Here is a 22,419-nt window from a genome sequence, read left to right as displayed (position 1 = left end):
AGGAACAGCCAAGATGCTGCAGGCCCAACCCTTAGCACACAGCTGGGGGACCCCAGGCTTTGGGGCTGCTGCTTTGCCTTTCGAGGCTTCTTTTCACTGTATGACTCATCATAACAGCTGCATCTCGGGAGCAGGGGAAGAAATCTTCCTGGAAAGACCTGACTTGGGCTGCTTTCAAGGCCCTATAAGAAGTCTTGAGTATGGAAAAGCCACATGGGCACATGGCAAGGTGCATTGGCCTCAGCTTCAGAAAACGTTCCTCCTGATTCCTTAGACTACCAGGGAAGACCATCCAGGGCCTTGTGCCCAATTAGGTTCACCAGAAGGTATCAGGCACAGTTCCTGACACTTCATTTGCACTCCCATTCCTGTGGGATTTGCTTCCCTCCTGCCCCTTCCTGAACTGTTTCCTTTTGGCTATGATTGGGATTTTGGTTTTCCAATTTTTACACCAGTGTCTTTCCTGTAGGAATCTTCCCATACCAAGCAGTTTCACTAATGAGATTCACAAAAAATGGAAAGAGTCCAACTGCCTCCTTGAAACTCTGATCACTCATCAACATCATTGTGCTGCCTTTGTTTCTGATTGGATCCTTGTATTTCAAATTAAAGGAGAGCATTTTAGTAACCACCATTCCCTGAGCTATAACTATGAAAAGCTCACCCTCTTTCACATATATTTTTAAAGTGTACCCACACAACAGCCTTCGTATTTGTCATCTTTATTTAACAGCACGTTATTGAGTAACTATGATGTCATGAGTGTTGTTCTAGCGCCGTAGGTAAGAGGGAAACAAAATAACACATGGGTCTAGTTCCCTTAACGCATTTCATGTGGCAGAGGGACAAAAAGGAATGAACACCCATATTAGTTTGCTCACAGTGACAAACTTGGATAAGTGCTTAAAGTAAAGAGACCCATCCCGTCAGGAGCTATGTTATTCTGAGGGACAAAGGTGGCTGCTCAGCTGAGTTGAGAGTTGAAGGCTGCAGTCCAAGCTGAAAGCCAGGGGGCAGCAGGGAGGGAGGGCGATGCATGCCTATAACCTATGGTTGTGGGGAAGAGTTTTTGGGGCTGGAGGCCAGGCAAGATGGAGTAGGTTTGAGGCCAGGCAAGAAATGAGATGCCTGTGATCTCTGAGAAACCTTTGAGAGATTTTATTTTAATTAGTATATAAATATTAATTTTACTTGAAAGCGTTTTGCTTGCAAGGCAGAGACAGACACAGAGATCTGTACCCACTGTGCCATCGCCTCAGTGCCCACATCGGGTGACAGCCAGGAACCCAGAACTCGACCTGCAACTCCTGCATGGGTGGGAGAGAGCCACGTGCTGGAGCCATCAGCTGCTGCTTTCCACAGCTTTTCCTGAATCAGCAGGAAGCTGGATCGGGAATGGAAGAACTGGGGCTCCAACCATGCCCTCCATTATGGGGCACAGGCCTACCCCAAGTGGCAACTTCACCATTGAACCAAACGTCTGCCCCACTGGAAGGTTTTTAGTATGAATATATTTGTGTTTGAAGGATTGGATGATAAAACAATATTTTAAAAATCATTTGGACTGTGACATGGAAAACCAAATCTCTATCTCGCTGATTACGAAAAAAGAAAAACAGGCTGGAGGACTGAGAATAAAAGGAAGGAAAAAGAAACAGTACTGGTGAATCACCTGTTATTGATCTGCCTTATCTATAGGGGCATTACTGTAGGAAATACGCTTGCATGATGCCCTCATACCAAGGGGAAGGGAATTACCAAATAAGTACAATAGAAATGAAAGCTGAATATTATCATCAGTGCTATTATTAACATCTTGTGTATGGCATTCTAGATGTATTTGTTTCTAAAACTGTGAAGTTTCATTACTCATATTCTATAAATGATGAAGCCGAGACTCGGAGAGACTGAATGAGAACCCAATATCATCTATTTGGCATGTGGCAGAGGTAAGATTCAAAGTCCATGATCTTCCAGTGTAGAAAAACAACATGAAAATAAAGATAAGGAGACTGCTGTTGTGGCATCGTGGGTAAAGCTGCTGCCAGTGACACGAATGTTTTATAGTGTACTAGTTCAAGTCCCAACTTCTCCACTTATGATGCATCTCCTTGTTAATGGCATGGGAAGTATTTGGGCTCCTGCTAGGCAAGTGGGAGACCTGGGTGAAGCTTCTGGTTTTGGCCTGGCCAAGCCTGGCTGCTACAGTCATTTGGGAGCATGAACCAATAGATGAAAGATTTCTATTTCTCTCTCTCTCTTTCTTTCTGTACCTCAGACTCTCTGACTTTCAAAAAAGTAAATATTTGTTTAAAGGAAGTAAAACTGAGAAGGCAGCTCAAATTTTCAAAGTGTTGTGCCTTAAGAAACCCAGAAATCATTGAACATATTAAGTTGTTCAAATTTTATTTATTATTTTTTGAGAGGCAAGAGAGAGAGACAGACAGACAGACAGAGATCCCATCTTCTGGTTCATTCCTCAAATTATCACAACAGCCAGCATGAACCAGAGTTAGGGTTGAAGCCAGGAGCTGGTAACACAGCCCACGTCTCCCACAAAGGAAGTCTGAGTACCTCTGTCTTCCTGGGCACACCTCAGCGTGAGCCAGGACTTGAACTCTGATATTTCAAAATGGTACGTGGGCACCACAAGAGGCATTTTGACATCCATACCAAACATCTGCCCCTGAGTTTACTTTTAAAGAGGCAGTTTAGGTTATTTCTGTCAACTTGATGAAAATCTCCTAATGATTCACTTTCAAATTTTTCAGCTAAATAAAATATGAAGTACACAGCTGTAATTTTTCAGAACAAATTCATGCCTAGGATGACATGATTGAAGAAATGTGCATACACGTGCGTCCAAGCGCGCACACACACGAATGACACAATATATAGACTCATTCTCATCTGGAAGTATTTTTCTCTTGAGACAAAGTTTAAATGCATGCAGTTTCTCTTGAGATAACGAAGGGTTTGAGGAAACTAGTCATGGTTTGAGATAATGTAATAAATGAAAACTCAGAATATCTCAGAAAATATATGGGACACAATACCCTAAAATAAATGGCACCTGTCACATGCTGTTTCACAGAAAGTTTGGCCCAACTACCACACTGAATTATCAACATCCAGAGAAAGTCTGCTGATTCCCATGTTGCAGATAAAACTGAGCACAGAACAATGAAGGGACTGGGCTCTGCTCACTTGGTATCCAACTCATGCCTTGTCATACCCAAATCACCCACGCATCCCATGCCCCATGCATAGTTTTAATGTTTCACAGGTGTCATGTTCCTTATCTATGTCTCTGTTGGGTTTTCAACATGCCTTCCCATCTCTGCCTCAAATTCTGATGGTAGGAATAAAGCAGACATTACTTGTTTTGAATGGGACAAAACAGGCTTTCCTGCTCACTACGAGAAATAAACTTGATTTGATTTTTAAAAGTTTTGGTTTTTTGTCCATTTGAGGGAGGATATTCAGTTGGAATAATTTACAAAGTACTAACTGTACAGGGCAAATATTTGGGTTCTCAAAGGCTATGCTGGGAGAAGAGGTCATGGGACCCAAACAGAAAAAGGCCATGTAGGCAGCTTCTTAGGGGGGATCAGGTCTTTCCTACCTGGAAAGCTCTGGATATTTTCATTGATGCCATCATCCTTTTGCTTTCCTTATTAGTGTATAGGAACTGACCAGATTTCTCTTCCCAAAGGAGAAAAGACTTCTCAATGGGTTATTTTTGCTGTTGTTGTTTTTTAGTCACCAATTAAAAAAAAATAAGGGAAAGAACTCATTGTAAAAAAAAAAAATGTCTATGAGGCATCAATGTCTCAGCCTCAGTTCCAGGATGTTCTGAAACATAATTGTAAACATGCAGACCCTTTTCCTGGGGCTATCAATTCAAAGCTGCCTTTTGGTATCATATATGTGTGTATGCTTCTGACATCCTGTACACATAGCTTCAGACCAAAGGTTCCTGCTCTGAGGACGAGAAGCAGGGAAATGTTTTCAGAACAGACAGGTCACCAAGTCAGTTCTGGATGAGGGCTGAGCTGGAGCCACAGTACCCCACCCACCATCCCCAGCCCTTTTCAGCTGAGCACTGGCAGCAGGACCATCCCTCAGCCTGCCTACGTTCAACCCATTGCTTTTCTTGAAATTGTTCTTTTTCAAGGATGTGTCAAATATATAGAGACAGACCATACTTTGAACATATACACCAGCTACTGACTACAGAAATGTTGAGTCCTATGGTTCTTAATTGAAGGTGAATTGCCAGAATGTTTACAAGATACACACACACACACGTGCATACAGAAAGTATATGTATACATATGCTTCTTATGCTAGATTAGATGGCAGAAGAGGAAGTCCCCAAAAGGAATAGGAACTGGGGTGTATGGACAAGACTCAGCTCACTATTTCTTTAATGTAGTGACTTAAAACCTCCACAAACCACATTTCCAGCTGAAAAGTGCTGAAAGTCAGCGGTGTGCTTCCTGTCCTGTAACCCAAGTGCAGACTCCGAGGGAGCCAGTGCAACAAACAACATTCCCCAGTCATGTCCTGAGCCAATTCTATTTAGCTAATTGCTTTCTTGGGCATGCACCAAGTTATTAAACCCACAGTGACAAAAACCGAGATCTTGGACAAACGTATGTAGCAGCACTCACTGGAATGTTTTTCTTTGCGCTAGTTGCAATGACTTGTTTGCATGTTAACTAGAACAAGGGGAATTGGCAAAACATTTGGGAATTTTTTTCTAAGCAGCTATGTCAGCTTTGAGATCACCTTTTTGCAGCATAACGCTGTTCTTCAGAAAATATTTCCCCTTTCCTAGACAAGACAGACTGCTCTTCGGAAGCAGATCTAAGTCTGTCAGATACAAGCTCCTGCCAGGAATGACAGCTATCTAGTAGCTACAGAAAGCAGCGTCAGCAGAACCTGTGGGAAGTCAGACACCAGCCCACTTTGTCCCACCCACCCAGACACTGTCCCTCTCTGGTCTGTACCTTCCGTGTGGCAGCTGGAAGAGAGGATGGTGTTCGGAGGTCTGAAGATGTAAGGCAGGTAACGAGAGAAGCATTTCATCTTCCAAATAAAAAAAAAATAAAAAGCTAAATAAAAAACCCGTCTGCTGAAGCCATCGGGATTCTCCCGGCCTCTGAAGCTGGCTACATCACCACTATGTTTATACAGGTTCTCCTCCAGATCCGCAGAGCTGGGAAGCCTGGGGAATCACTAGAGATGGGTCCCATTTTGCCATCAGCGCCAGGAAGCACTGCCTTACATTTCTGCATGCAGCTCAAACTCAGAAGCCCCCAAGCAAGCCGGGATATAGCCTCTTCATTGGCTGGAGCTCCTCCGAGCAGGATTTGCTGAGTAAGTCACTCCCGCCTGTCAACACACGCTGAAATGCTCTGCCTGAAACCTCTACCTTTTCCCCGGCTGGTCAGTTTCTCCGGGAGTCATAGCAATCCAGCAGGATCTGGGAGTCGTGAGCAGAAGTGGCCACGTCTTATTCAGCTGAAAGAGCAGATGCAACAAAGGCAGCCCAGTGTTTCACCCTGGGGAGGATGTTCAAAGGAGCCACCGTAACACCATGGGATCTCAGGAATATTAAAGTACAGTGCACTCAAATGGGTCTCTGTCCTCGCTTCATCGAGATTTAGTTCTATTTTTTTTTTTTTTTTTTACTGCTAACGTCCGAACAACAGGACCATTTATCATGGAGGTGAAGCCCAAAGTGGGCTTGAGTAGTCAGTGACAGAAGGCTAACACAGACAGATTCTTTGCTCCACTACAGCTTTTTATCTTTTTTTTCCCCCTGCTGGCCCTAACACTGAAGAAACCACTTAGTTGTAAGTTATCCACTGAACAAATAGAAAGCCAAGGCACAAGAAAAGAGACAGAAAGCCAGGGCATTGCCCTTCACCAATCTGTGTTCCCTGGTAGCACATGAAAAACACAGCACAAGGACTTGATCCATGGGCTACACAACTTTGCTGCAACTCTCACAGAGGTCTTAGAAGAGAGGAAGAGAGAGAATGAATGAATTCTACAGAGAATATGAAAGAGAATTAAAGCACATAGTTAGCCGCCAAAGACAGGTGATCTGGGAGGGAAGACTGGTTTGGTTTTGGCCCATGAAATAACTACAACTTTGGAAAACTTGTCACTGGAAAGCAAATGAGCACAGAGCTTCATTTTGGGATTTATGAGTATTGTCAAAGACACTGCCACATATGATGGAGAAAAAGAAAGCAAATATCCTTGGTGCTGCATTCAGAGGCAGAAGAAAATGATGGAAAGAGACTATAAAAGAAAAACCAGTATTCCCCTGGTGTATGAAATCCACATATATGGGATTTTTAAAAATAAGATTTGATACAGAAATATGCCCTAAAACTCTGCTGGAATAATTGTCAGGCCAGTATGGTCTCTCCTCTTGTTAAAAACATTTAGAATAGCATTGGTATTTTAGAAGAGTGCTTGTCTCTCTACAGTGAAAAGACACCAATGGTAAGTGGCAGGTCTTGCAGGGTAATGTAAATGGGCTCCTCCATCAACACACTCCCAACTTCTGAGCTACCGTGACATGATAACACCAGACAGATTATCCCTGCTGGATACATGCTGTCTACCAGACCTGGAATAGGGCTGTGAGGACCATTCCAAGAAAGTACCATCTCAATCACTACTAAGTGATCTGGACTGTCGTGTGGATAATCTCAGGCTCCCAACAGAAATGCATGTGCAGAGGAACCATCCTCAGAACAATTTCTGTTCTAACTTCAGATCAGCAGCAAGACAGAATGGAAAGAGGGTGGGCTATGGATTCTGACACAAAGCTGAATACAGTAAATAGACCTATTAACACGGAAAAAGTATCACATCTATCAGCCTCAATTTCCCCATCTATATAATGGGAACTCTCATAGGACATCCACTGTGCAGTCCAGAAAGGTGATGATGAGCCTAAGACAAGGCCTTTGGCACATTCCAATGCTGCTGCAGGTGGCCTCTGAGGAGCTTCTGGGACCATCCACACACCTCAGAGTAGCTCAAGGGCAGGGATGGTGGTGCTGAGGTAGACAGCCAGACTTTATTCCTGCCTTTGATATGGACTTCCTATAAGCTCTTGGGCAACCTAGTTAATATCACTAAGCCGTGTTATATGCTTACTAAGGATAACAATAGAGTCCTCTACAATATTGTGAGGCCAAACTGGACAGTTCGCATAAACGGTGTAGCCCTGTGCCTGGCACTTGCTGAGCACTTACTATTACCCATGATGCTAATATCAGTCCTGGTCTCAGTGTGTTAATGGCATCAATGTGCTTATTTATATATCTTAGCTAAATAATGAAATAGAAAACTTCTCAAAGAAATAAGCACCTAATTCATCCTTCTATCACTACTGCCTGGAAAACTGCTTGGCACAAAGTCACACTCAAATTAGTTGAGTGGTTGGCTAGTATCCATGTCTAGAACGGGCCACTCCAAACCAAGCAATGCCTGACCCTCACTCCCCTGCTTAACCATGTAAGGTCTTCTCCAACTCAAAGGGCTGAGTGACTGGCCTGTGTAGACTATCTATCCATTTACAAAAGGGGACAAGGGATGCAAAGAACAAACTTGAAGATCTTTCAGACATATGCATCTGAGACAGGTAGTTAGCTCCGTTGCAACTTAACTATTTCAGTGTGTTTTCCCATTGTTTTGAATCTCTCAACAACTCCATTTTATAGAGAAGAGGGTGAGAGAATACCCTTATTTATCTACCCAGTGTTTTAGCTCCTGAATTGCCTGGGAAACTTGTGAGGCATGTGAATGCCACAGCCCCCAAGCCAACTGATACAGGCTCGTTAGAAACATCAGGGCTGTTTTGACATTACTATTACTATTGTTGTTGTTGCCTCTCTAAAAATTCTTTCAGAAATTTTTTTTTTGTTTGGAAGATAGCAACAGAAACATACCTCCCACCTTTGAACTCATTCTCTAAATGCCTGCAATGACCAGGGCTGGACTGGGACCAGAGTACAGATGCAGGAACACAATTCAGGAAGCAGTTCAATGACTCAGGGTCGGCACGTGGTCGGGGGCCAAAGCCGGGGGCTGAAAGCATGTACTCTGATGTGGGATGAGGGCATCTTTAACTGGCATGCTAAACGAAGGGACAAGTTCCACCTGTCATTCTTTAAGTTTAAAAACTCTGGAGTAATTTCATGTTCTGTTTTGACCAGTTTAGGGTAACAAAGTGTTTTCCAAATACCCTTGTCCTAAATCATGTAACTTGCCATTTTCCAACCAATAATTTGTTGCCACTCTGCTGGCATGGCAGGCAGGCAATGGGCTGAGTGATGGAAACACGGATATTAAGATACCATCTCTGGTCTCACGAAGTGAATATTCCAGAAAAAAAAGGGAGACAGACTAATAAATCACCTTAACACAACCTCAGGGGGCTGCGATAGCAGGAACAGGCTGTGAAAAGATACTTTGGGATTATAAAGCCCCCAAAGGTCAATGTTAAAGATCCACTCTTTTCATTAGGCATTATTTACACAAAGCTCCTGCTAGAAAGCAATTATCTTCCTGAGAGGCACAGCAAATGAAGAGTAAGCAGCCATTTACCCTGTATGTGGAGGTTAGTCTCTGATTGCACCTAATCTCATCCCCAGGAGGAGCAGGTTTGCACAGGAGAAGGGAGACTGTAAGGCCATGGCACAAGTGGCTGGAGGAAGGACCCAAGAGCAGAAAGAGGGCTGTGAAAGGAGAGTCTGGGATGGGAAGCCTGGGACGGGACAGGACAATGGTGACTCTCAGGATTCATGGAAGAAGGCAGAGCAGAATGCAGAGACAAGAAATCCACCCCCATGACGTCCCCAGGTCAGATTCTGACTTCCTGTGAGGAGTGACTCAAACATCGCCCTGAAGACCCCTGCCATTTTGGACTTGGTACCCTTTTAAATCTCTACTTCCCCTTGTTCTTGGCTCCCTTAAGGTTTGCATGCCCTTTAGGTTCAAATTTTATTGTTTGCCAATCTGCTGTAACTTTGTAACCTTATTCCCGCTAACCTGCAGTAACCTCATGACACCGTGCCTGACAGTCCCATCCACCAATCCCTGGTGGCCTGCACATGGCCCTATATTAATATCCTGGAGTGGGTCAAAATACCCTGCTACAGAATCTGAAATACAATCATCCCCCTCTTAAAAACACAGATTCATTGTGGGCATTTTATTGAACATCTATTTAGCACTGGGCATGAAACTAAGGGATCAATAATAAACAAGACAGACAAAATATCTACCTGCTCCTTCAGCTATAGCGATTATTCTTAATACATTCAGCTTCAGTGAGGATTAAGCAAAGTAATTCAGTAAAGAGCTTAGAATTCTACCTGGCACCAAGTAAATGCTCTTCAATGATTTTGTTAATTACTGTTTTGTATCTATCACCCTAACCAGACCCCCAGCTACAGGAAGGTAGAAACTTAAATTTCCTCTGTTGGATCTTGAGTTCAATGTTCACTACCAAGAGCGTAACAGAAATTCAATCAGTAGGTGCCAGACTGAATGCAGCTCAATTGAATAAGGAGAAGTCGGGCAATTTACATGACATTTCCCACACCCTCAGGCCAGTGTGTGAAATCCATTACTTGGTAGATTCTGATGTGCAGGGAGGGTGCTCTTTGTGGTTACTTCATTCATACACTCATTCACATGCTCTCAGCAGCAGCCCTTTCAGGCAGGGCTCTCTTGATGTGGCGACACAGCGGTAACTAATACCCAGCTCACTGGGTTTGCATCCGCAAAAAGGGTAGTAGAAAATAAGCAAGAAAACTTGATGTCGACATGATTATTTCAGATGTTGGAAAGTAGAATGCAGCAAATAGAAGGAGGTCTGTGACTGCTGTGCTGGGGTGGTCAGGGAAGGCTTCTCCGAGGAGGTGACAGTTGAGCAGAGATTGAAAGTTCTGGGCCAAGGATTGGGGTGGACCCTCTCACCCATCCCAATACAGCCTGTGCTTTGCCTTCACAGCAACGTCTCCTTCTAGTTGAATTAATATCAGATTTTAAAAAAATATTAAATTTACTGGAAAGGCAGAGTTACACAGAGAGAGAGGAGCGAGACAGAAATAGAGAAAGAGAGCGAGAGATCTTTCATCTGTTGGTTCACTCATCAGATGGTCACAATGGCCAGAGCTGAGCTGATCTGAAGCCGGCAGCCAGGAGCTTCCTCCAGATCTCTGACAAGGATAGAGAAGCCCAAGGATTTGAGTCAGCCTCCACTGCCTTCCCATGCCGTAAGCAGGGAGCTGGATTAGAAGTAGAGCAGCTGGTGCTCAAACCAGCATCCATATGGGAAGCTGGCCCTGTAGGCAGAGGATTAGTCAGCTACATCACTGAACCGATTCCAATCAATTACTGATTTTTTTTAAAAATTAAATATTTGTCTCTCCGCTTTCAAATTGGCTGTATGGGGACATAGACCATGTCTCCTTGCTTATCACTTTTATTTCGCAACATAGCTGAGATGTGGATAGTGACTTGATTCACAGCTCTCATTGGCAGTCCGTACCCAAGATTCAGCCAGCTTGCTTGGCAGGTAACCAAAACACAGGAGAGGTGGGCAGCTACAGATAAGACTGAAGACGACTAATTGATGGAGGGCAGGCTGTTTGGAGCAGGTGTGACCATACAGCAAGAAAACAAATAAAGCCCACTTGATTATATCTGAAGATACTGGCACTCCCTGGAAAAGCTACATACAGAATAGCCCAATATAGCCAAGCATGTTTTCCACCACATTTTTGTATACCTTGCTCGCATAGTACCTATGAAAATGGACAAGTGATGCCTCCTCATGTTATAAAGTGATGCCAAGACAAGTAGGCAACATGATTTGTAAATGTCTGATTCTGAGCCAAGGAGACATGACTTGATTTTAACTAGATGATCGTAATCAGAGTAATAACAACAACCAGCAAATCTGAGTTCATCTGAGTTCCAGAGTCCTGCCACTCTTGATAGGACCTGTATTTAGAATGCCTCATCTTGTCCTCCTGAAAAAAAGCCTTTATTCTCACTATTGATAAGTGAAATTTGCACAGGGAAGGTAAATAATTTGCCTACCATAAGCACGAAGAGAAACTGAGAACTCTCTAGAGTCTATTCTTCCTGCCCAAAGCTGTGTGCCTGCTTTGATGCCTCCAAGCTCTCAGGTCTTAGCAATTTCACCCCTGTCTACTGGTACAGATCACAGAACCACAAATTAGGACAAGGTCTGTGTCCATCTAATTGGAACTTGTTGGCTATTGAGTAAGACTGGTCAAGTTCGCTTCTGACCTTTTTGAAAGTAAAGATCTGGTAATAACTACCACAAAGCAGATCCAAACAACTACCCACCAATATGTCCAGAGAATCAATATGCGCTGATGGTTTACTATTCCCAGTGCCAAGAACTGTGGGAGAGACGAATGTATAAGGTATAAGTACAGAATATAAACGTCAGTAAGGAAGAAGAGAACGAGACGGAAACTGAAAAACACGGAGTGACTGTGCTCTGCATTGGAGAAGGGTCATCAGAAAATCTCAGGTAAAACACAGATTAGGAAACTCTCATACCTAATTAGGCAGTTGGAATGAATTCCATGAAGTCTTCCCGGAAGACGTAGCATTTGAGGGTTTTTTTTTCTTTATTTTTAAGAACAGAGGAAGTTTGAATTTGTAGAGATGTCATTGGGAGAAGGCTTCAGATTGGAAGCAATAATAAAAGCAACACTTTGTCTAACATCCTTCCTTCTCTGGAAATTCATGAATTTGTAAAACTGTTTCAGTACACAGAGCAGATTCCAACTGCAATGTTTGGGCTCTGCACTAATGAGGCATTTCTTGGAAATTAAGGACTTTAAGATCCCTTATTCAAGCTGGACAAAAAAAAAAAACCATGAAATGAAAAAGATAAAAATAACTCATTTTGTACCATGCCTTAAAACCGTTACAAAAAAAATAATAATAATAATCTGAAGTAAACCTGGAACGTGCTTCCTGTCTTTCAAAAGCAATTGTCCTAGCTGCTTCCTTCCTGCACATCTCCAAATCTTAAATGAGGAATAAGAGGGAAAGGAATCAAGGTGCTAACACAATAACGATGTTTTTAAGGCATTCTCTGAGGGCAATGTCTCTTGAACTCTTAGATCATTTCCAGGATCAGAGAGCACATGTCCTATGCGGCACAGGAGAGCTTTAAAGAATTGAAGGCAAACTAGCCCAAGAGTTCAGATGGCGGGGCCTGACTGCTCTGAGCTCTGAGGCGCAGGGAGGCATGAGAGAGATCAGGTTTCATGTCTGAAGAAGAATTCAGCCTCAGTAAGGAGCCAGACTGGCTCACTCTTCAGGAGCTCCCTCGGAGAGCATTACACAGCACAGCAACAGCTGGGAGGATGCTGTCGGCCTGCGGCATATTTCATTTTGTTTTATTTTACTTTAAAAGATTCACTCATTCATTGTGAAAGCAAGAGCAAGAGAGTGGGAATGGCTGAGAATTCCCTTCCATTCTCTGGTTCACTCCCCCAGTGCACAGCACATCCAGGGCTTAGCTAGCCACTGGGAACCACATTCAGGTCTTTGCACACAGACCATCATTTGCTGCCTCTCAGGCACACTAACAGGAAATTGGATCAGAAGCAGCATCAACCAGGCATGGGGTATGGAGTTCCAATGCAAGAGCTTCGACTGCTGCACCATGACACTCACTTAGCTTAAAACTTAAACAAAACACCATTCTATTTTTCAGGGTATAGACATGCCAGCACTTCTACAGCTGGCCTTTACAGGAGGGTTCCTACATTCCCCTCTTGTAAGTCCACAAAGTTGGCATTACAGCTGGGGTGTCAACATCAGCACTGTGGCCTTGGTGGAGCAGCTAAGTGCTGGGTGTAGCAAGGGAGCTGTCACATGCCTTGGAAAGTTTCTAGCTATTGTCACTGTCCTCTATCCACTGGACACCAGCAGCACACCTGCCCCTTGCCTTGTGACAGGTGGAAAAGTTTCTCTATTTGGTATAATACAGGAGGCCAGGCAACATTATAGCTCTTCCACCCCAGATAGAGAACCACTGTTTCATAGCAATATTGCCTGTAAGATCTGTGCTGAGGTACTAGAGCCATTCGTTATACATATATAGGACTAGGCAGGCCAACATTCCTGTGATTAGAAGCAAGAAAAACTAAGGCCTGGATGATCTTTCATATCTCAGTTTCCTTCCTTCATTCTCTGGTGCACAAATCCTAAGAAAGGACATTTGTAAAAATGTTTTAGAAATTCAAAAACATGAGGGTGTTGCCACTTGATGTAACCTAGCTCTTTAGACAGCCAGTGACACTAGCATAGTGAAAAATGGCAGCTCTACTTGGCAATAAATCATTTAAGAATGAAAGGATTCCATCAACCAAGTACTTGCCTTGATAAGGAGTCCAGCTCAGCAATAAGAAATCTCACTATTGCCACTAAAATGAATTTTCTCAGAGTTTCTTTTCTTATTGGTATTCTTTTAAATCAAAGATCTATTTCTTTACTTGAATAACAGAGAGACAGAGAGTGGGAGAAAAAGACAGGGATTTTTTCCTCTGTTGGGTCACTCCACAAACTCCCACAAGCACCAGTGAGGGTCCAGACCAAGAGCCAGGAATCCCATTTGTTCTCCACAGGGGTGTCGGGGACACAAGTACTTTGACCATCTTCTGATGCTTTGTTGGGCATATTAGCAAGGAGCTGGGTTGGAAATACAGCAGCCCAATCTTAACTGACACCCCTACAGGAGGTGCTGGTATTGGCAACTTAGTCTGTTGTACCACAACAGTAACCTCTTGTTGGTCTTCCTTGCTCATTGAAAAGCTGGTATTCCTTCGTTCCATCAGTCATGCATTGGCTTGCTAAGAACCATGACATGTCAGGCATCAGGTGTAGTGGGCATGTCAGATATGAATCTGCCCTCATAAAGAGTAGGGTTCAATATAGACAACCTACATATAATAAGAAAATTATCACGTAATTTTTAAGTATATGATGGGTAACATCTAAGGCCCCCCAGAGCTAGCACCCAGCTCTATGTTCAGGGTTTAGGAAGGTTTATCAGGAACAATGACACCAGAGTTGAAGGTTGAATATGGGGACTTCAGAGAAAAAGACAATGAACAATATTTCTGGCAAAGGGGACAGAATATACATAGTGTTGGGGCAGAAGAAATATGGCAATAGAGGAAGAGATGTGTTATATAAAGCACATGAAGGAGGAAGGTGAGTGAAATTGGGAGTATTCTAAAATATGTAAGTCCCAACCGTTGAAGGATTTAGAGGGACAAATGATATGCTTACACAATATAAATGCAATTCTATGTACAGTGTGAAAATAGACTTAAGATGCAAGACAAGGAGGGTGGGGAAAAATAAGGGGTGTGTTCTGATATCCTGAGCAGAGAAGATGGCCTTCAAATAGGGATAGCAAAGGAGTTAGAGAGATGATGGGAATTAAGAGATTGGCATTAGGAGGAAGAATGATGTACAACTTAGTGATAGATGAGAAGAGTACTGTGTTAGGAGAGTTTAGGAATGCAGAGGCAAGAGTGATCCTTAAACATCAGGGTGGGCTGTTGGAGGAGTAGGCAGAGTTGACGACTGTCGTTGCTATTAGTAACAAAAATGCAAGCATATTTTGGAAATTTGTTGGTTTCTAAATGTGAGCAAACTGCTGCTGGGCATTACGTCACTTGAAACACAGAGCACCCTGGAAAGTGTATCTACCATTTTCAGACCAGGGCTCAGAGTAACCTGCATGAGGGCATATAGATGGCAATGACAATGCACACATTTGACCCAGAACTTGCTCTTTGTATCACATGCAGTCATTGCTAATTCATGTGCATTTGATTTATAGGTTTAAAACATAGATCTTCCAGTTACTAATAGTAGTTTTTGAAGAACTGTGAAATTAGAATCTCTGGATCTCAGCTTCCTCAGCCAGAGTCCACTTAGGGAACAATGATGGTACAGGAATTAGTACCGATACTGACAAGAGGACGTTTATTGAACACTGACTATATTCCATGCTGTAATGCTAATGTTTAACATATGCTAGCAGATCTAATCTTAGAGGGATTTTTGAAGTAGTTTCAGTAGATGTCCCAAAGTTACAGATGAGGAAACTGAGACACGGACAGTTCAGGTTTCCTGAACTGAATTCTTGAACTTGACGGAAATCTCGTTTTCTTTAACCAACATGTCCCTGTGCCAACACTTGGTAACCACTGCTCTTTTCTGCATTTACCATGTACAAGGAATCCTCAAAAAGTTCACAGAGAAGCACATATGATGACAAAAGACCATGTGTAGATTTCATGATTTTTAGACTAAAATAAAATTACCTTTCAATTGCATTTTCTGCAAATTTCAGGAATTCTCTCATGTAAATGCAAACAAGAACAAGTGGCATTTGTCTTTTGGAATCTGGCTAATTTCTTGTAGCACAAGGCCCTCCATGTTCATCCATATGGTCAGAAACATCAGTATCTCCTTCATTTTGAAGGCTGAATGGTATTCCGGGGTGTGTGTGTGTGTGTGTGTGTGTGTGTGTGTGTGTGTGTGTGTGTGTGTGTGTGTGTGTGTCAGAAAACGTAGTACAGGAGAGCGAGCTTATCAACCCTCTTCAGGTCACAGGAGAACCTGAGAAGTGGAAGTACAAAGGGATGATGTGGAAGAGTAAGCTCTCACCTCCAATTGTGTCACTTCTCTGAGTCCTGGCTTCTCCATATGTAAAGTGAAGCAGACAGCAATGATTTCACAATGTGTCTGAAATACCAACATACTACAAATCTAAGTGTTCAACTGACATAGTTACCCATCTGCTCATAAACAGCACGTGGGCAAACAACTCTTTGATTAGGTGTAAGAAGGACTAATCCATTATTTATGTTTGTTGACGCAGAGGCATCCGGCAGCTCGCTATAATTTCCCTTCAGCCACTTCACTGTGCTGCCTGTAGCACTCGAGCCTATCATCCTTTACAGCACCCGTGTTTTTCCCAGAGAAAGCTTGTCGCTGTTTGCATCTAGGTGTAACTCATCCATTTAGCAAACACATAAATCTTCTGCCCGTTTTAAACTCATTTAGAAGAAAATTTAGTCACATCAAATATTAAAAACAAACAGTGCTCTGGGTGGTGGAATGATTGCTTGTTTTTCTCTTCTTGCAATCAGTGTTTTCATCAGCCTCACGGATCACAAGCATTTACTCCGTGTCAGGCCATGTGCTCTGTGCGGTTCACCTCCAGACAGCCTCACAACAAACCCCTGAAGGAGACACTGCCTGTTCTCCCACTTTACGAAGGGGGAAAATGAGGCTAAACTACAACAAGGTTACGTAACCTCTGCAAAAATACCACACAAAGTGGTCCCAGTGAGATCCAAACCCAGACCATATACTCATAGGTTATTAGCTACAGCAATCCTCATTATGCCCAAAGGTTTCTATTAGAAATAAAGAATATATGAAAAAAATTTCATGTATTTGAAAGTAATATCTAAGTTGGGTTTTTAAAGTTTGGCAATTAGTTTTCCTGTTTGAGTTTCATGAATTACGTTGTTACTATAAAGTAATAATCTTTTTTTTGAAGTCAGCTTTTTTTAACAACTTGTAAATTACTCATTGGAAAAGCTTCACTCACATACATCTGATGAGAAACTACACATTATATGAAACAGACTGTAAAAGAATGATAACGTAAACTCTGCATTATGCGGTACTACTACGTTTTAGCAAATGGCTATTCATTTTCCATGGAGAATAGATCCTTAATATCAGTGTGCAGAAACTGTCATTGCTTGAATAAAATTTGTATAGACTTCTCAATGTGGAAATAACCTGCCATATTTTTTTATCAATGGTATAGAATGAGAAGTACACGTTGAGAAGTAACTTGTATTTTTTTGGAATTGTTGCCTTAAATCAGAAACAGAGAATTGCTCCTGGAACACCAGCAGACAACCATTCTTTAAGAACAATTGAAAACTGAAAATTCCATGCATAGCAGATAATAAAAGTGGGAAATAAAAAACCTCCATCTTGGGTGGCATCTTTCATTCCCTCTCTCACAATGACATTTTATATTCTTCTTTACAACAGGTGTCGCCATCAGAAACCATCCTGTGACTTTGGAAGCCCTCATGTTCTACTGCCCATCTCCCCCGGCACGTGAGCTGTGAACATCAGAGACCCTGGCAGCTCTGAGTGCTCTTCCCAATACCTACGGCCCAGTACACATTTCCTGAATAAAGAGTAGAATAAAATTGAGTATCCTTAACACTCACCATACTGGAATAATTATTCTCTCACACTCTCTTGCTCTCTCTTTTTCAAAAATATCACTTATTAAAAACAGGCATGCTGAAGAAAAGGCATTGTGTTTACTTAAAACCTTTAGCATAAAACCAGAAATCACCCCACACTGTTCATGTGCTTAATTATATCCAAGGATGGCTTTCAAGTTCCATGAACAAATAACATAGGCAATCAGGAGGATGATGCTGAGTCTGCTTAATTAATAACATAAAAAGGGCAAACGATCTTTTTACATACCCAAGACATGAGCTTCAAGACAAGTCAGCCTGGAGAAGCTTGGCATTTGCATTTGCTTGAACCAAATGTTCTAGAAAAGAATACGCCTGTAGCCCACCCACTCCCTTGGCCCAGTGGCAGCAGCAAATCTGGGTAAGACGTATCATGCTTTTCTTCTTGTGGTGGACCTTTATACGGTGTGACCAAGGATTGTATCCCCATTTCTCCCTCCAAATGCAGGTTTTGTTGTGGTATTCTCCACTCAAGGATGATCACCCTTTACAATACTTAGACGCAGGATCATTTGTGGGGTGCAATCATCTAAAGCCAGTCTTTTTTTTTTTTACCAATAGTTATATCAGATGGAGGTATATGACTCGGATTCAAAATAAATTTGAATCTGACATACAGTCAATTACTGGGGACTTCTTAAAAAAAAGATTACTTAACTAAAGACAAAATAGAATGCCCTTTGTTGAATATTGTTAGGGTTATCTGAGTGTGGTGCATAAAACTGCTGTTATTGTAAAAGCACAGTGGGCACAGCTGCCACCTTTTAAACAGATGCCTGGCTACTGTACTTTGATCCAGCTTCCCGCTAATGTGCCTGCAAAGCAGCAATGATGGCCCAAGTGCTTGGGTCCCTGTCACCCACGTGGGAAACCAGGAATAAGCTCCTGGCCCCTGAGTTTGACTTGGCCCAGTTCTGTCCTTTGAGGCCATTTGGGGAATGAACCAGTGGCTAGATCTCTGTTCTTCTCTCTGTGTAACTCTGACTTTCAGATGAGTCTTACAAAAAACCAGAATTGCTGTTATTGTTGTGCGACAAAGCCAGTGCTCCAAGGACAGGGTGAGGGAGAGATCTGAACTCTTCAAACCATGTTTCAATTTGAAAATTTATCAGCTCTGGCTAATCTTGACTTCAGGCTTAATCGTGTGATAAAAAAAAATGAGCTACAATGAGCTGTTACCAGGGTTCCTTTACTGTCTTCTATCGACCCTTCATTAGAAAGAACATGTCACAATCAGTAGTTATGCATCTTGGCCAGGCAGAAGCCCAAGAATTTACAATGGCTTGGGATGCCCTTCTCCTACACTTGTCTGCCACCATTTTTCTTTTACCATCTTTTGTAACTTCCTCCTTTGCTCACTCAACTTCAGCCAGACCAATCTACTGTCTAGCCCTTTGAGCACCCCTTACCCCAGGGTACTGGTGTCAGTTTATCTGTGTAACTGGATTCTTTATTCCTGATAGCCACATGAGTTGGCCTCTTGCCTTCTTCAGAACATTACTTTCAAGTCATATTTTGCATCCAGCTTTGACCATCCTACTTAAAAGATGACACCATATCTGTGTACCCCCATTTGATTTGCTTTCATCCATTGACTCTAGAACCCTACATTTCATGTTACAGTATGAGCTATTGTTTAACTTCTCCACAACTGAATCTTCTTAAAAAGATTTACTTATTTATTTGAATGGCAGAATGACACAGAGAGAGAAGGGAAGAGACAGAAAGCTTAAGAGATCTTCTATCCATTGGTTCGTTCCTGAAACTGTCAAAAGGCTAGGATACACTAGACAAAAGTTGGGTGCCTGGAACTCCATTAGGCTCTCCCACGTGGGTGGCAGGCAGCCATGCACATGGGTCATTGTGCTGCTGTTTTCCTAGATGCTGGGATTCAAAATGGTTCTCTGTGACACCAGCATTGCAGGTAGTGGCTTAGCTATAAAGCTGGCCCCAACAATGGACTCTTCAAGGCCTAGCTCCTCTAGCACTTAGCAGGTGCTTAGTCAATGTTTGAAGAACTATGGAAGGGGTGATATTTCTTTTACTGCTCCAGATATTTTGATAAGTGTTTTCTGTACCAGCTAAAGACTCTTGAATGATGGCTTTACCTTGAGCCGTCTGCTTTGGGTTTAGTGATTGATGTTTTCAAGTCAGCCATGTCTTCAGTGGCACTTCATGGGCAGTGCCTCTGGAACCGAGTCTGCTAAAACAAAGCCGTCCCTCCCCATATTGAGAGTGAGCAACAAGCAGTAGAAAAATTGCTGCTGTGCAATTCAAGAATTTTGCTTTTGATTTCTCTCAGACTTTGGGAATTTACAACTTAACTATATCTGTCTTAATCCCCTCCTCTCTATGACAAAAAACCTTCTGCTATCTGTAATAGCTACGCTACTTCTTTTGTATCTGTGACAGGATCCTAAGATCTACTGGATTATCTCATAGCTAATAAATAAATGACCAATATATGTTAAAAGTATTAAAGTGCAATAATTAAATTTTTTCCTCTTAAAATACTCATTATTGTTAAAGACAATACTGGTTCTGTTTGTTTTGTTGGCATTATTAGTTACTGAAAGCTGTTATTATGGCTCCTCCTTGCCCACAAGACATAGATTCCAAGAACCACAGCAGCTGCTTGAAACTTGGGGTAGAAGTGAGCCCTACACGTCCTGTGTTTTTCATAGAAGACTTCCCATGTTCTATGTCCTGCTGCTTGCATTGCATCATTACTCTTGCAGCTTGGAGTCTTATTAAGTATAATAAGTGTCACTTAAACACAAGCAATGCAAAACTGTGGTAGTAAACTTTTAACCAAAATATCTAGTAAGCAATTAATGAATAGTCTGTAGTAGATGCAGTGTGGATATCTTTGACAACTGGTTGATTCACATCTGGGCAGAATTGGGTAGATGGCATGTTATTTCATCATGTTATACAGAATAGAGCATAGAACTAAAAATCTAAGAATTGTTTATTTTTGAAGTTCCACCTTGTTTTTGGATCATTGTTGACCACAGGTAACTAAAATCATGGAGAACAAAACTGTGATCATGGCAAAAAAACTTTATACTCCTTTCATAAATACCCACTGAGTCCCCACACAGTGTCATGTTACATTCTAGTAGTGTGCTCATCACAGTGCTTTGGAATATAAACTCTGAGGTCAGAAAAGGATGTGACTAGAGTATGTGGCAAAGTGTGAGTCTCAGTTCCCCCAATGAAAGATGGGGTCAAGTTAGCATCAGCCCTATAACTTATCATTAGAGAGAAGATAAAAGGAGAAAATATATCGAACATAATTATTATCAGCCCTGGATTAGGGAAGCTGATTAAATAGAATCATCATTGTTATTATTCTACAGTTGCCAGACACTGTACAGTCCTTTCAAACAGCTTATTAACAGAAACCCATCCTCTCAAGATAGTCTAAGGAAGACAAGTAATTTAGCCCAAGGGAATAACAAACTGTGAATAAAACATGGGCTGTGTGCCTAAAATTGCTGGCAATTTCCCTTTCCTTCTTTGGGTCTGGGATAGGCTACCCATTGCTCGAACAAGCCTTCCCTGCTCTCACTCCTTTCCTACTGTGGGTTGGGCTTCTGACTATTTTGTTCCCAGCACTTTCCACATTTGCATTAGATTATAATTGAAAATCACTTGCTGATATTCTTCAGAGTGTAAACTATTTAAGTAAGTTGTGGAAGAGATCTTGTCTACCTTAGGGTTAGCACTACGGCTTATGGGTGGAACTGCTGTTTGTGATGTCGGTTTGAATCCTGCTTCCTCTTCTCAAAAACCACCTGTTGCTAACAAAACAGCTCCCAGTGCTTAGCACATTCTCTCACACTCTCTCTCTCACACTCTCTCTGTTTTTATATATACATATATATAACAGTTAAAGTGATTGGCATTAGGGAAGGGGTGACGTGAACAGCCAATGGAGTATTTTCTCTTGGCTTGAAAATATTTCATTACCCATGCACAAAAGAGAACGGGATGTTTGGCTTCATTGTTGTACAAAGAACCTGCTTCCCCTCCTCCACAGAGTCCACTTCTTGCCAGGCCACCTGCAGAGTACAGCAAGCTCTCTCACATCATGATGCCCCCATCACAGCTGAGAAAAAAATGCTTTCATCTCACAGCAACTGGTCATCATCAGATCAGTTTTGCAGCCAGCAACTGGAGCCTCAAAGAAAGTATGAAGACATAATGCAATATGCAGCCCTACTACCAAATCAAAGATGGACTCCCAATGACTGTTAAATATATCTTGACAATAGGGTGCTGGACTCTGCCATTGTCCATACCTATACTGTCAGGATACACTTAAATGGTGGAATGATGGACTTGTGATTGTCCATGAAGGACTATGCATAAAATAATAAAGGGAAATTAATGTGAGGGGAAATACCTGGAGGGGAGGATGGAAAATCCCAGAGCCTATGGATCTGTAACATGAAAAACAAGAAAAATGTAAATCTATACAGTCACATTTTTATTTTGAATCTATTTTGGTATAAAGGAAAAAAGTGTTGATTTTTTGGTATGAAGTAGCTAGTCCCTGGCACAATAACTGGCAGACAGTAATTGTTGACAGAATCATTGATAAATATCTATACATAGTCAAGCGTTTAGGAAAAAAACACAAACTTTTGGCAATATCAATGACATTCACTTTTGCTACCTGTTTTATTTATAGTTCAGATTTTCTCCACTTACACTGTCTTAGTAATCACAGAAAAAAGTCTTTAAATTTTTAAAAAACATGTAGAATCTATTATAAGTGCCTTGGCAGGATTAAGTTCCTAGTAAGTCTATCTTTGCCGCCCAAATGTGTGAGTTTCATTTTTGTACTCCAAGCACTTTTCTGTTTAGCCCACTTTGCCTTGTATTATGCTTATTAACATCATACATTTTTCCTCTTCTGTATCATATCCTGTCTTCTCTTTATTGGTGTATTTCATGAGCACATGGATTATTAATAACACATTCATTTCCTGGAACT

The 22,419-nt window shown here is 42.0% G+C and overlaps 1 protein-coding gene across 3 annotated transcripts in view; it reads right to left on the bottom strand.

The window, feature by feature from the left end:
• PPP2R2B (protein phosphatase 2 regulatory subunit Bbeta) overlaps positions 1-22,419 on the bottom strand; it is a 391,000-nt gene that overhangs the window by 363,608 nt on the left and 4,973 nt on the right. Inside the window, exon 1 of one of the 3 annotated variants that reach the window (XM_040997993.1) lies at positions 5,016-5,382. The exons of 1 other annotated variant lie outside the window; for it this stretch is intronic. In XM_040997993.1, coding sequence (XP_040853927.1) covers positions 5,016-5,089 — 74 coding nt within the window. In that variant the 5' untranslated portion in view covers positions 5,090-5,382. Of the gene's footprint in view, positions 1-5,015; positions 5,383-22,419 lie in introns of those variants that run through there. One more of the 3 variants, XM_040998160.1, reaches the window with a different exon arrangement.

This window comes from Ochotona curzoniae, unplaced genomic scaffold (assembly GCF_017591425.1).
Source record: "Ochotona curzoniae isolate NIBS_2020 unplaced genomic scaffold, NIBS_Ocur_1.0 contig_1, whole genome shotgun sequence".
NCBI classification, from domain to species: Eukaryota; Metazoa; Chordata; class Mammalia; order Lagomorpha; family Ochotonidae; genus Ochotona; species Ochotona curzoniae.
This window is presented reverse-complemented; position numbering and strand designations above follow the sequence as displayed.